Source organism: Miscanthus floridulus, chromosome 15, assembly GCF_019320115.1.
Source record: "Miscanthus floridulus cultivar M001 chromosome 15, ASM1932011v1, whole genome shotgun sequence".
Classification (NCBI taxonomy): Eukaryota; Viridiplantae; Streptophyta; class Magnoliopsida; order Poales; family Poaceae; genus Miscanthus; species Miscanthus floridulus.
In genome coordinates, this window is record NC_089594.1 from 77,673,623 (window position 1) to 77,688,065 (window position 14,443).

Here is a 14,443-nt window from a genome sequence, read left to right on the forward strand (position 1 = left end):
TTTTCAGAGAGTTATTAAATTTTATCTTTTTCTTGGCGTTGCCGCCTCTGATTAATAACATTATTATAAGTTTTACTTATACTAATTTGATAGCTACGGCGTGAGCGACAGGGGAACGAACCCACACAAAATCCAATTAGGTTGCTGCCTGGACGTGTCTGAATTAAACCCTGTCTGTCTGTTAAATGTGACAGGGACTGTGCACCTGAGTGCGTTGGGATGTGCTTGCTAGCTGCATTAGGGTGGGTGGCATGTCTCCTTGCAGGACCTGCCTGTCCAACGCATTAGCTGCTACCTATATCTATATCTAACTAGCTGTACTACCAGCACCAATTAGCTTTTCTTTTCCTTTAATCTTTTTCATGGCCTGCTTTCTGATGATAGCTGAACTAATATAATCAGGCTTTGTTTTGGATTGCGATGCCATTTTTGAAACTATTTTTAGTTTTAGGATACAGTGGTATTTTTGAAACTCAAGTATATATACCAGTGATACATATATGTCGATATATGATACCTGTAATAATCAACCAGAAGTCAGCTAGCTAATCACAGTTTCAGCTTACATTTCAGTAAAGTATAAGCAATAATACAACAATGTGCATTTTCAGTGAAGTTAAAGCAAACTAGACCTTGGCTCAATCACAAGAACAAATAAAAAATTTACATCATCTACATCATCATGCAAACAAGCTTAATTAACATGATGATGCCTGTCTCTAACGCAAACAGCAGAAGCTTGTGACTGATACAACGAAACCTTAGGAAAACTGCATAATACATATATGTCATCGTATTTACTCGAAGTTACAAGCCATGCATGCATGCATGGCGCCCAAGAAATCTTTAGATAACCGGGCGCAAAAACAGCGAAGCAAAAAGAAACTGAAATCAATCGAGGACGAATTGAAGATTTGAAGCTGGATTAAAGGAACCAACCTGACAACATGTGCCGTTAATCGTGTTTGTATGTATATATGTGTATGTAGTCTGACGATCCCGTGCGTGGGCGTGATGATCAGATCAGCACGCGTAGAGCTGGGCCAGCTCCCTCATGGCGTCGTCGTCGTCCTCGTCGTGGAGGTCGACGGCGTTGTCCAGCATCCACAGCAGGTGGTCGAACAGCACCACCTCGCAGTTGACGGCGATGGGCTGATCCTTCCGCCGCCCGTCGTCGTCGATGAGCGCGGCAATCAGCGGGTGGCTGAGGTGCTTCGCGCTGATCACGTACCGCCGCCGCGACCTGCCCACCAACACTGCCACCGCGCAGCCACCGCCGCGCACAGGCGTGTCGTCGGCATCATGGGCGGCGCCGTCGTCGACGACCGCGGCGGCGGCGTCCCGTGTGGACATGGACCGGAGGCTGCTGTACGAGTACGACGACGCGCTCGGCCGCCCTGCTACCCGTGACAGGCTCTTGCACTTGCGCAGCACCACATTCCTGAACCTGTTCATCGATCTGAAACAGCTTCGCCGGCAACCAAAACGCACAGAACTCAGAAACGGCAGGAATTTCACACAAATCGGTTCAATTTCGGTGGCAGGACAGCGAGGAAAACGCCCAGGTTTGAAACAACAGAGCTAGCATTTGGCACGGACGACATGGCAGTTCAAGTGTGCAATTGTGGTGCAAATGTATGCGTAGGGCGCTTATAAATGTGAGCTGTTGGCGTGTGCGTATGTGGGTGTGGGTGGCACACGTCGTGGTTGGTTGTGAGCAGGCGAGGACATTGGTTAGCTACCGACCCATCTCTCGGCTCGCTGTACTCTGATCGGTTTCCGAAAGGCTACTAGGGTTGGAAGTTGGATGGACAATTGGACATGCAAGTCCACACTCAACAGCTGCAGGTTGCCGAACCGGGAACTGCACGCAGCACGGCTTGCCGTGTAGACGTGTAGTAGATATGCCTCGTCAGATTTGCATGGGCGGCCCTTGCATGACATGCAGAAGCATGCATGCAATAATGCTGATGGAGGGATGCATGCATGATGCAGTTCGTGCACTAGCTGAGTGTTGTAGTATAGTAGATATGCTCAGATTTGATTTGCAGTTGGTTGTGTGTTCTGCACTCCGGCTTGCATGATTAGCTAGGGCCGGCCGGGGTTTGGCATCATTGCGCAGATGCCAAGCTTTTCTTGATTCGCAGCTTCTTCAGAGAGAGAGATAGGGATCGGACGAAAGTGGAATAAAGTGCGTGAGAGCGACTTTGCAAGAGCTTAGATCGAGCATGATTATTCGTTCGTCAAATAAGGCTCCACCGGACGATCAGTTACGGTAGAATCCACGAAGAATAGTCTCTAAACCTGCACATCGGTGTCAACCGGATCCCAATTCTGAACAGTGGCTAGCACATGGCCGATAACGGAATTAAATTGCATGGATCCGGGGTCCAAATATCTCAGATGGACCCTACGGCCAACAGCGGGCACTGGGCAGGTAATCGATTTGTAGACAGTCTATGTTTTCAACAGCCCCTACAGATGCTTTATTTCACTACTAAAGAGCGTTTGTGCCACAGTACTGTAGGAGTACAGCGAGGAGGTAAGGTCACAAGACGAACAAAGCCTAAGGCATTTCTAATAAGCCAAAGGCTCCACTCAATATATATACATCCTAAAATATAGATCATGTTTGCGCTAGAACTTCACTATCTTATTAGCGCCACTCCTTCAGAGTCAGGCGAAGAAAAAGGAGATGATTATTACCAGGGTTCTAGGATTAGGTCTGAAACGACGATTGATTTTCATTCATCTCGGTGAGGCCTGAAACATCATCATATATAGCGGTCAAAAGTTTTGGCAAAACTCAAATGTCTAGTCTTCTGGAGTTCAAACAAATCCACAACTTCTTCCTTCAATATAAATATAATGTGCAAATGTATGAAATTATGATCCATTCTTCATTTTCTATCCGTATGCCTTTATCAGATTTGGCCAAAATTCATACACATATTAGCTAAATTTGAACATTTTGACCGGTCAATGAATCATGACCGATAATTTCCTGAGCCTCCATTACTTGTTTCAAGGGTTTGAATTTTTTTTTTTTTTTTTTTTTTTGCCATTTGAATCCCACAACCCTGATTATTACAGCCTGTACGCGCTTAACTGTTGGTGATCAAAAGTTATTCAACTCAAGTCTAGAACCTAAAAACCCAAGGGGCACAAAGCTCATGGAAATTGTAGAGGTTCATGTCCAAGCAATGCAAATTACATATAGATTAATTATAAGTTAGACCAAACACACTCAGGACCGACACTGCTAGGATTATTGGACGATATATGGCGAGTCCGAGTGGCTCCTTGCATTGAGACAGCAGCCCTCAAGGTGTAGCCGCCGACCCAGGTTGGATCCCCGACAGCGTTGGCAGTTGGCACCGGGAGGTCCTTCTCCCTCCGTCGGCCTTCCTTTTGAGAAAAAAAAAGGGACGACCAGACAAACACACACCTCAAGGGCGGTGTGACGCACCAGTCGGTATATGATCGATTCCGGCAGTTAACCCATTTCAGCCCAAATGCTCAAGAGACGCTAGCCTCCCATCCGGATGCCCGCGCCGCTGCCCCCTCCCCCCTCTCCGGTCCCACATCCCACGCCTGCCTGCCCACGTCTCACCTGTTGCGCCCGCCCGCAAGCACGTCGGGCCGCCCGCACCAGTGGGGACCGCCTCTGTCTGCACTCGCTTCTCGCGCCTGACACCGAGGTGAGACAGCAGAAAGGCGAGGAAGGAGATGCAACACCCGATCTAGTTTTGAAACATCCAAATGCAACAATTGCAACATACGTCTGAAAACAAATAAAACATTTGAAACATACGTCTGAAACACTTGCGAAAACACCTAAACAACACTTGAAACCATTATAAACATATACAACATCCTAGATATATGCAACATTCAGAATTCCACATAAATACACTTGCAACATACGTAAAAAACAGATGAAACATTGAGAACAGGAGCTTGGAACATACGAGTACAACCATTGCAACATATGCAACATTCCAATCTACTTTTGCAACGTCCGTATGAAACAATTGAAACATACCTATGAAATATCTGAAAACACTTGAAACATGCGTTTGCAACATAGGGGAGGCCAAGGCTGGTCAATTCCAGCCGTCGGGGTTGGAGCCGGTGGCGAGCAGCGGCGCACGAGCACCCAGCACCAGCGGCGCGCGCGAGCACCACCACCAGCCAGCACCACTAGCATAGGGCTTTGGCTCGGCCGGGCGGGCGGCTGTAGCACCCGGTTTTAAGAACAAAACCAGATACACACCATATGTGAGCCCAGGAAGTCAAATCTCACATATACCTACAAATAAGGGTAATATCAATAGACAATGCTTAAATACATAACGTATCAGTATATAGAATATAATCTCAGAGTATAGATAGCGGAAAGACAACTCTGATCTTTAGGCGAGTACTCCAAATCCACAGGGACAACTGACTGGTTGACCATGAGCCTAATTCCTCCAAACTCTAGCAATCTGGTACCCATCCGGGATTTTTTCAAAGATTTAAAAAGTAAAGCAAGCGTAAGTACATGTCGTACTCAACAGATATAACATGGGGTTCATGAGGCTCAAAAGGCTGACACTGGTTTACTGCGATTAGCTTTTAATGAGTCATCATTTTAGCAATTGGGTGGTAACAAGTTTATTCACAAGCCCATAAACACATGATCAGGTAAACATGAATAATGAATAGCATAAACAATTAACCATTAGTGAGCATCTTCATCATCCATATCATTAGTGTTCATTATCTATTCCGTAAGGGTTCCAAGGCCGCTCGTGACCGTAAGCACGGCTGATATACCAGTTTTACACTCTGCGGAGGTTGTACATTTTCATTGTGAGTCGTGATTTACCCTTTCGCCCGAGGTGATCAGCCTCTTGACCCACTACCAAGGAAGGTCGACAGGGTTCACTATGAAGTCTTTCAAAGGTTCGTCTAACAAGTTAGGGCCATTAGATTCACTCGACAAATAGATGTAGAGCCCCCCTCCCCGATGGCACATTGACGCGCAGCTTATACACATGGGGATAGAGGCCGCCCTATACCCAATTTGGCAAGTCATTCTTACGCCAATAAAGGTAACCACTAACAAGCTAGAAAAGGTTCTCATACTGAGCTAAAGCTAGAGCCATATAGCCCTCACAGCTGTACTGTAAGTCCCGGATAAATCACTTACAGATAAGTCCTTAGGGAGAGGAATCTAGAGCACCATATATAGCCCAATGCTCTAGCCCCCTTGTTCCATGTTGCTAAAAAGCATCTTTTAGTGTTTATTGCATATACCATTAGTCAAGTTACAAGATCATGGTTGTAGTTTGAGCACTAGCAAAGCTACCCAATGCATATCCCAAAGGTATCAAGGTACAAGATAACAAAAGACTAGGATATCCTTAGTGGCAGTCAAGGTAGACACATGCAGTATGAATTAAATGATTAAAGATGAATAGGACAACAAGGAAGATCCCATGCTATACTTGCCTTAAACACCGATCCTTCGGTAAGCTTTAATCTTCAATGTTCTTCTTCTTGATCACCACGTATATCTCACCGACTGGACTTAATCATAAAGCACCACACAAGCATCCATACAATCATACACGAAGCAAACAATAGATCTAAATTAGAACAATACATCAAACATCAAATTAAGATGAAAAGTTTGTAAAATGAATCTACATCTCACTACGAACACACAGACGCGAAAACACGCTAATCGGAGCTACGGTTGAAAAGATACAACTACCGAAAGATTTACTTTATACACGAAAAAGAAAACTATAGGCTTCATTTATTTAACTATATAAAAGCTTATATAAATTGGATTAAATCAAATTTAGATTTGAGTTATAAAACTAAAGTAAAACAAATCATATTTTATTTACAAAACCCAGTTGCATAATTATTAATCAAGGTATGATTTAAACCATGAAATTTTAGAAATATTAATATGGTAACCACTGTCGCTAACACATAGAGTTCGTCGCTATGAATCTAACGCAACAATGGGTCAAAACGGATCTAAAACGCAGAAGATATGAAATAAACAAGATTTCCTTTGACAAAATAATAGATTAAATCTAATCACGAATTTTAAAAGTTGAAAACACATCTAACAGTAGTATGAACATGTAGGTTATGAAATTACGAACCTAGCGCAAGTTGAACGGATCAAATCGGAGTTAGAACGAAGAAACAGTAAGGATCCATTGTTGATCGTAAGTGGTGTATTTCTATAGTATTGTTGGATTTGTTTTTCTATAAGAGAACGGCCATAAAACATATACGTGATGTCATATGATGTCATCAAGCTAATTGGAACAGCTAACTGGAGCAGGGAGCACGCATGGCGCACGGCAACAACTGATGATTGTATAGGAGCTCAACAAAGCTAGCAGGGTGCAGGTCAAGGAGGGAAAACTAACCGAAGGTGTGCGGAGGTCCTCACCGATGCCAGATGAGGAACAACGATGTCGGCGTTGAAGCAGACAGCGGCGAGATCGGGTTTCACAAGCGACTCCTCCAACTGATCGGAGATGCTGCATCAATACGATCTAGTGATTGGGTTAATGGTTAATAAGGAAATAGAGACTTCAAAGAGGAGCAGTACGTACTGCGATCATATCAGACTGTTCCATGGGCGGTGACATACGTGATCTGCATTGCTGCCTGGTTCGTTACGGCCGGTTGATGATTATTGTTCATGGATCTCAGTATTTTCTGGCGTTGACGGATGAGACGATGAGACGATGATGGCCGGGCTTGACGATGATGGCCGGGCTTGGCAGCACAGCGGCGACGGCCATAGAAGGAGAGAAAAATATAATTTACTATACGAGGGATTTTTTAAACTAGGGGCTTCCCATACGGTAGTTTTGGTGTGCTTTTCTCAAGGGGTTGGTAGATATATATATAGGAAGAAAAATTCCCCACATCCACGTCAACTAGCGATATGGTACTAATTGACGTTGCACCATCTGCCTGCACTAATGGGCCTAAATAAACATTAAAGTCCATTAGTAAATAAAGACATGTGCCTTTAGGATTTATTAGATTATTGCACATGGGCTTTGAGCGTTGCGATAAATGAGAGATTTATTATTTTCGGAATTAATTAATTCCGTGGATAAAATAATTCTAGAAAAGTCCAGAATTGATATTTAAGCCACGAAAAATACTCCGAGACCTCCAAAAAATTGAGAAAAATTCTCAGAGACACTTTGAAACATGATGAACCCAAATAAAGTATTTGGAGCTTATAAAAATATTGTTGGGAACTTGGAACATAAAGATTAAGGTGAAGGAGGTAGGAATTAAATTCCGGAAAGAAGCTGGAAAATTCCTAGAGATAGATATTCGTCTACTAAACGTATAAAAAAACACATATTTTGCACATAGAAATACGAGGTGTGACCAGCATAAATGCAACAAACACATTTCTACCTTATGATAAATTTTAAATTAATAAAAATTTTTATTTTTCTATGTTTTTATGAGCACATAAATTCTCAATTAATTTATTTTAGCTTTATTTTCAAAATTTTAAATTTTAGGATGTTACAGCGGCGGGGCCATCGACGGGAGGGAGTCCGCGATGGGCGGACAGCGTGGTGGAGGCAGTCACTACGCAACCACGGTGGAAGCGGCCGCCCTTCGGAACACTCTAGACTACGAGTTTGGGAGGCTGCTAGGGCCGGTTGGCAGGCCCATTAAACAAGCGCTCGGGTGTAAGCGTTTCCGTTCGCTGAAGCACGGGCTCATCGACCTTCCCGCCGATGCATTCCTCGGACGTGCTCCCACTCAAATCGCCAGGCCTCCACCGGACTCTGCACATTGATGATATGGACACCGGATCGGATCGGATGACTATAAACTCCCAGTTCAAACTAGTAATAAAGCGCTGCGTCCAATCAACAGGAGATGTTGCATATGCTTTGCCATGAATTTACGGAAGGGACGGAAAGAGCCCGTCTATTTATCTGGTGGGCTGGCTATACTGCTGCTCGTGGGCTGGCCCATACTAACAAATTGTTCCAAAAATTGAATAGTACTCTGGACTATATAACTATATAAGCCGTCATGGCTCAAGCCTGCCTCCAGGGGGAAAACATAATCTGAACCAAGAAAAGGAGCAAAAAAAAAAAAGTAAATGTAACTGATGTAGCTGATAAATTCGCAATGATCCTTTTAACAAAATTTGGCATTCCAGAAAGGGCCAGAAGGATCATCTGTCGACGGTACCTAGTGATGACTGTCAGTCAAGTGAAATGGTATTACACAAATTTAGTTATGCTAATGCACAAATTAACTTGTTTTTGTTTGTTAGTGCAGAGTGCACAAACTGTTTGTCAGGTTACTAACCAACTACTGGATGTTACTGGCTGCCAAGGTTAGTTTATTTTGCTTTCAGGCCCTTTGAAGCAAGGTATTACACAAAATAAAATGTAACCAGGCTCTAAGCATCATAGAACTAGTACTTAGACCTCCATTAGACCAGTTGGCAGGCAATCAGGCATGTTTGCTCATGGACACAAATAAACTTCGAAAGTCTTACACCAAGGATCCTCTCTACTCAGAAGGGCAAATGAATGACAGGGCTCGCACAAGCACCAGATGCAATCGATAGAAGAGCTCGCGTTAATAGCTATATTATCAGGTTTTCTTAAACATACATTACATCCATTTGTCAAAGTTTCATATGTACAAATTTAAGAGCTTACGACAGTTCACATGGGCACCTAAGTGCCTCCATTGCATGTCTGAGTTCCTGATTATGGCATAGAGGGGAACCAAAAACAAAACAGAACACAGTTGCCAGGAGTAGCGATGATTGTCTTGCCCGATGATGATCTTACACCATCAGACAGATGTTGTCACCTTGGTCCTGTCCAATGTGTCAAAAGAGCAAGCAAAACACAGATTATATTGCTACATGAATGCCATCAAAGTAAATAATATTGCAAGTCGACGAATGGTCTAGCATAGAGTCACCATATGGTCATGCTGACACAAAAATATCCACTCTGTTTGGAGATACAAATGTGAAGTTTATGGACTATGCATAGGTTTGGTAACTACTTAATTCATTCATTTCAACAAATGCTAGCTACAGATTACATAGTACACTAAAAATGGTCACAAGAAAATTACTTGTAATTTGTAAATGATAGATGTGCTTATTAAACAAGATCGTTTCAGAAAATATGAAAAATCCATGTCCATATCTCACAAATGTCATTCACCACTAAGCTTGTGTAGAAACTAGACCAAAGAAAAACACATATATTGCATATAGATCAAAATTCCATACCCAATATGAATTGGTTTCTTAAGGCTAGCAAATATGCATCCATAGGCAATTAATCTCTCCATGTGTTCACTTATAGATATGTGAAAGTATGGCTATGATCAAGTACCATTATATTCTAATTGACTATGGTGTCATTCAAAAGAAAATCCAAGGTGATCACACAGATGGTGTGTTAATTAAAGATAAAAAAAGTCTGAACTTACTAAAACCTGAAATTACAAGTGAAAAATAACGTTGGTTACAATTAGAACAGTTAGCTTTTCTTCACTATAGTATTTCAAGGAATATGTATAACAGTCCCCAATTTGACTAGCTTTACAAAATCGAAACAAGGGTCAAAATAAACGTATTTTGACCAAAGGAAAAGTGAAGTTTTACAAATTTGACCGACAATTAGTCAAATTATATGCAAGTTTAGGGATAAAACTTGCACCAATATATTTGTATTTCAAGTGTCTCTAGATGATATTAATTTTTTAGCAATTGGCAACATATTGTAAGAGAAATTAAGGTCAAAATCTACTTTGTATGACTTTTCCCTGGTCTAAAACTCTAAATGTGCCTAACATTTCTGGACGGAGCTGAAACGAATCGTCAGCTTGCAGAAGTGCTACTTGATGATAAAGATAAAGGTGGACACGAGATAATTCAGAAGCAAACAAGGAAGGCTCTCACCATTTCATATACTTGGCGGTGACAGCGGTGGTGGGAAGCTTGCATACAGGTGAGCATGACAAATGTGGTGATCAGACACGCACAGCCTCTCAATCAACAATGTCTTGAGCTCCAGTCTGAAATACAGAGCTTCTGGCTGATGCTGGGACGAATCCCATGGAAAAGCCTTCAAGAGTAAGTAGCCATCAGCCGCGCCTTTGATGTACCAGCAATACTCAGGCTCAGGCAAAGGGATGATCTTGTGCTGCCATTTCTCCGGCCCAAAACCATTGTTCCGCCATGTCCTGCAGTGAAGCGCTAGAGCCTCCAGTAATCGAGCGCTATCGCGCAGAGCCTGTCTTCCCCTGCATCAACAATGGCCAGCCCTTGGTGCTGTGTGACTTGGATACGCGGGAGCTCAACCAGCGACAATTTCATGTCGTCACGCGGGTCAAGCACAAGCATGTAGCCGTCCCAACCATTCACCCAGTAGAAGCAGCCGCAGGCGTAGTAGCGCATCAACACTTTGGGGACGGGGTAGGAAGCTGATGGAGGTGAGACGAGACCAATCTCCGGTGACCGAAGAGAAGACGAAGATCACGGCGCTGTACCATGACCGCACGCTGCAGAGCACCTGGAACGACGGCTCGTCCTTCTCCTCCCCCGAATCCGGCGCGAGGAAACGCTCGAATTCGACGCCGTCACGGTACGGCGCAAAGGGACAGGAAGAGGACAGCAGATCGCCGGGGATACGGGGGATCTGGACGTACCGGCGGTGCAAGGGGTCGCACGCCGCGAGGTCCACGAAGGCGGTGGCGGCGGAGACGCTCCGCGAGAGGAGGACGCGGCCATCGCGGGCGTCACAGACGCGCCAGCTGCCGGCGGGGCTGGGGAGGAAGGAGAAGGTGAAGTCAACGGCCTGCGCGACGGCGCGCGCGGCGGGGGCGGACCGGTACGGCGGCTCGGCCTGGTGGAACCCTCCCCTGCCCCTGTGCTCGAGGAACCCGAGCAGGGGCGGAGGGTGGAGGCGGGGTTGGAGGAACCGGCGGAGGAAGCGGCGCCCGGAGGCGACGCGGCGGAAGGAGGCGCAGACGGCGGCGGCGCGCGCGAGGTCGGCTGGCGCGGAGAGGCGGAGTAAGATGTCCTCCAGTATCTCGTCGGGGAGGGACGGCTCCCTCCGCGCCGGCGCCATCGCGCCGGCGGGCGGGCGGCGCGGTGGGAGAGATGGGCTCGGTCGGAGGCTGACTGGGACTGGACAGTGTAGTAGAGTAGACAGAGAGAAGAAAGTCAAACGCCGTGGGTGACAGACAGTCACAGTTCGTGCTTTTTACCTCGAAGGAAAAAAAAGCCGAGGGCAAATCCGTAAATATATAGAGCGTTCTCGCAACATTTTGCAATAATCTCTGTCGGTCTCTGCAGTCTAGCAACTGAAATACACATGACTCTCACGCCTCACAAGCTAATAAATAAACATAAGAGGCGCCATCAATACAAGATGTCTATGATCATCTTCGTCATTTTCTTCGCTGCATACGAGAACAGACCTCAACCTCATTGAGTCCAGTTTTTTTTTTTAAATGCTAACCACCACTAAGATCATCAAAGAACAAACCTCATTCAGTCCAGTTTTGTTCAAAAGCTAACAACCACTGTTCCGCTAAGATGTTTTTAGGAGCTCCAACAGATAACACTTTCTTTTGCAACACTTATATCTCCAAATAAATGCTAAGGTTATCGTTTGAATCAAACAATAATTCGTAGTTGTGATATCCCTGTAAACAAGATGTTGGTAGTTGACGTTGCCCTGTCACCTTGATCCAGACCAATGTGTCAACTGAGCAAACAAAACAATCACATTTTTAGAATCCTCAATAAATTCTATCAAAGTAAACATTGTTAAATGTCTAAATATGGTCTAACATGGAGTCAGTGTCTGTTCTGCCTGGAGATGCAAATTCGAAATTTATGGACAGCATATGTGCTTATTAAACAACAAATTTATTCCAATGAATACAGGCTACTACAATAAAAGTGTCACAACAATTTAGCTGTAAACAACAGAGATGTGCTTCTTAAACAAAAGGGGCAGTTCAGAAAGAAAAAAAATCGACATGTCCATGTATCACAAATGTCATTCATCTTTAAGATTGTACAGGAGCTAGCTACAACAAAGAAAAGCACAGATATAGGTGGACATAAAAGCAAATATGAAGCCATATGTACAATTGTACAAAGTTCAAGTCTCAAGAGTTCGCTTAAAGATACATTTGAGGGTACGTAATATGGTGACACATAAATGTATTCTTATTCAGACTAAAACAGATGGCATGCTAACGATCAAGAAGGCTGACCTTGCACTGAAACCAGAGATGACAAGTGAAGCTCCAATGTCGACCAGAATATGCTAGACTTTTTAACTAATATTGAGAATAATCAACATTTCACTCTGTAATCTGGCTAGCTTTCTAAAATACAAACAACAGTACATTACAAACCACGCACAACTTTAATGACTTGTCCAGTACAGTAGCAGAAGAGCTATTCAGATGCACCAAATTAAAATACAAATGCGCTATGAGAACAATTACTGATCACAGGAGACCAACAACAACATAAATAAATTCCAGAAGAGTGAGGCAAACAAGGAAGGCTCTCACCATTTCATATAGTTGGGAGCGACAGCGGTGGTGGGAAGCTTGCAAAAAATCTAGGAGGACCGAAGCCCATGTCAGACACAGACACATGCAGCCTCTCAAACGACAATGTTTTGACCTCCAGTATGTAAAACACTTGTTTTGGGATCTCGGACCCTTTTCGAATGACTTTCAATAGTAAGTAGCTGTCAGCTGCGCCCTTGATGTACCATTCATAGCCAAGCTCAGGCAAGGGGATAATCTTGTGCTGCCAATCCTCCATACCATCATCATTGTTCCACCAAGTCTTGCAATCGAGGTCTAAGGTGTTGTTCATGTAACCAACAGTAACGACACCAAGCTTATCTTCCCCTGCATCGACAATGACCGGCAATTTATGATTGAAACGTGGGAGCTCAATATGTGGGAGCTTAACCAGCGTCAATTTCATCTCACGTGGGTCAAGCAAAAGCATATGTTTCACCGACGCACAAGTCCAGTAGAAGCAGCCACGCACATAGTAGCGCACCAACGATCTAGGGTTATCAACCAATCTGTCGGGTAGGAAGCTGATAGAAGTGGCACCACGCCAATTTGCAGTGACCGGTGCCACGCCAATTTGCAGTGACCGAAGAGAAGACTAGGGTGACAACCTTGTAACTAGGACCGCACATTGCAGATCACTCGGAATGACATCTCATGCATCTCCTCCTCCTTCAAAGCTGGAGCCAGAAAGGGCTCGAAATCCACATCATCATGGCAACGATTGGAGGGCACTAGATTCTCCGGGGGTAGGGGGGATCTGGACGTACCGGCGGTGCAAGGGGTCGCATACCACAAGGTCCTCCAAGGCGGTGTTCCTGTAGCGATTCATGGAGAGAAGGACACGGCCATCGAGGGCGTCCCAGACGCGCCAGACCCTGTTGCCTGTAGTTGGGGCCCCTGGGGACGAAGGAGAAGCTGAAGTCAGCGGCCATGCGCGAGGGCGCGTGCGGCCGGGGCGGACCGGTGCGGCGGCTTGGCGTGCAGGAGCACTCCAGGATTCTCAAAAGCGAGTACTCCGAGGACCGGCGGAGGATGGAGGGAACGGAAGCGACGGAGAAAGCCGCGGTCGCAGGCGGCGCGGCGGAATGAGGAGCAGACGGCAGGAGGCCCGGGCGAGGTCGGCCGCTTCGTGGAGGCGGAGGAATATGTCCTCCAGGATCTCGACCGGTAGGGTCGGAGCCTCCCGCGCCGGCGCCGGCGCCGTCGCCGGAGCCGACGCCATCGAGCGGCCGTCGGCGTGGTGGTGGGGTCAAGGGTTCGACTTCGAGTTCGAGCTCTGTGGTTGTGGTACCGTGGCCCGTGGGCAGTGGACTGGACTTTTGAGTTTTGACTCGGCTCGTCCCGGCAGCGAGACATTGGACTGGCAGAAGAAAGGCTGCGTTAAACGGGCCGGGCCGCACTCAACGAATGGCAAATGCCAGCTACAGCCTACAGCAAACAGTTTTTGCTTCCTCAAAAAAAAAAAAAAAAGGCTTCTGCTCACAAAAAAAAAAGCTACAGAAAACAGTTAGTACCTGAAGAAACGAAGTAATAGTTTTCATTTGCCATGTATAAAGTTCTCTCATACCATATATTATATGATTTTTTTTTGTTTTCTAGCAAATATTTTCATGCGTTGCAACCGAACAAACATGTTGTGTCATCTATTATTACAACTAGCAAACATACCCGTGTGTCGCAAAGGGAGGAGGAAAAAACTATCAAATGTTAATATAAAATAGTTACAGGAATGTTACATGTTAGATATCGCAAGTTCCGTGAGTTTTTGTGGAGTTTTTGTGAA

General features: G+C 45.0%; 2 protein-coding genes across 3 annotated transcripts; both read right to left on the bottom strand.

The window, feature by feature from the left end:
- Window positions 1-542: 542 nt before the first annotated feature.
- Window positions 543-1,635, bottom strand: LOC136508665 (auxin-responsive protein SAUR76-like). Its single transcript, XM_066503400.1, has one exon. It carries the CDS (start codon window positions 1,453-1,455, stop codon window positions 1,024-1,026), a length of 432 nt encoding a protein of 143 aa, XP_066359497.1. The 5' UTR covers window positions 1,456-1,635; the 3' UTR covers window positions 543-1,023.
- A 6,547-nt stretch (window positions 1,636-8,182) lies between these two features.
- On the bottom strand, window positions 8,183-13,950 carry LOC136508664 (uncharacterized). 2 transcript variants are annotated; one of them, XR_010772070.1, is made up of 3 exons: window positions 12,640-13,950; window positions 10,004-11,816; window positions 8,183-8,902 (listed from the first exon to the last, which is right to left on the bottom strand). XR_010772070.1 is itself a non-coding variant. In XM_066503399.1 (2 exons), the coding sequence occupies exon 2, from the start codon at window positions 11,172-11,174 to the stop codon at window positions 10,434-10,436; it is 741 nt and encodes a 246-aa protein (XP_066359496.1). In that variant the 5' UTR covers window positions 11,175-11,816; window positions 12,640-13,950; the 3' UTR covers window positions 8,183-10,433. The 2 variants fall into 2 exon arrangements, 1 of the variants encoding a protein (XP_066359496.1); XM_066503399.1 differs by having other exon boundaries at window positions 8,183-11,816.
- Between the last annotated feature and the right edge of the window lie 493 nt (window positions 13,951-14,443).

Coding starts and splice junctions, on each gene's coding strand:
- LOC136508665 (XM_066503400.1), bottom strand. CDS start 1,455: ATGAACAGGTTCAGGAATGTGGTGCTGCGCAAGTGCAAGAGCCTGTCA.
- LOC136508664 (XM_066503399.1), bottom strand. CDS start 11,174: ATGGCGCCGGCGCGGAGGGAGCCGTCCCTCCCCGACGAGATACTGGAG.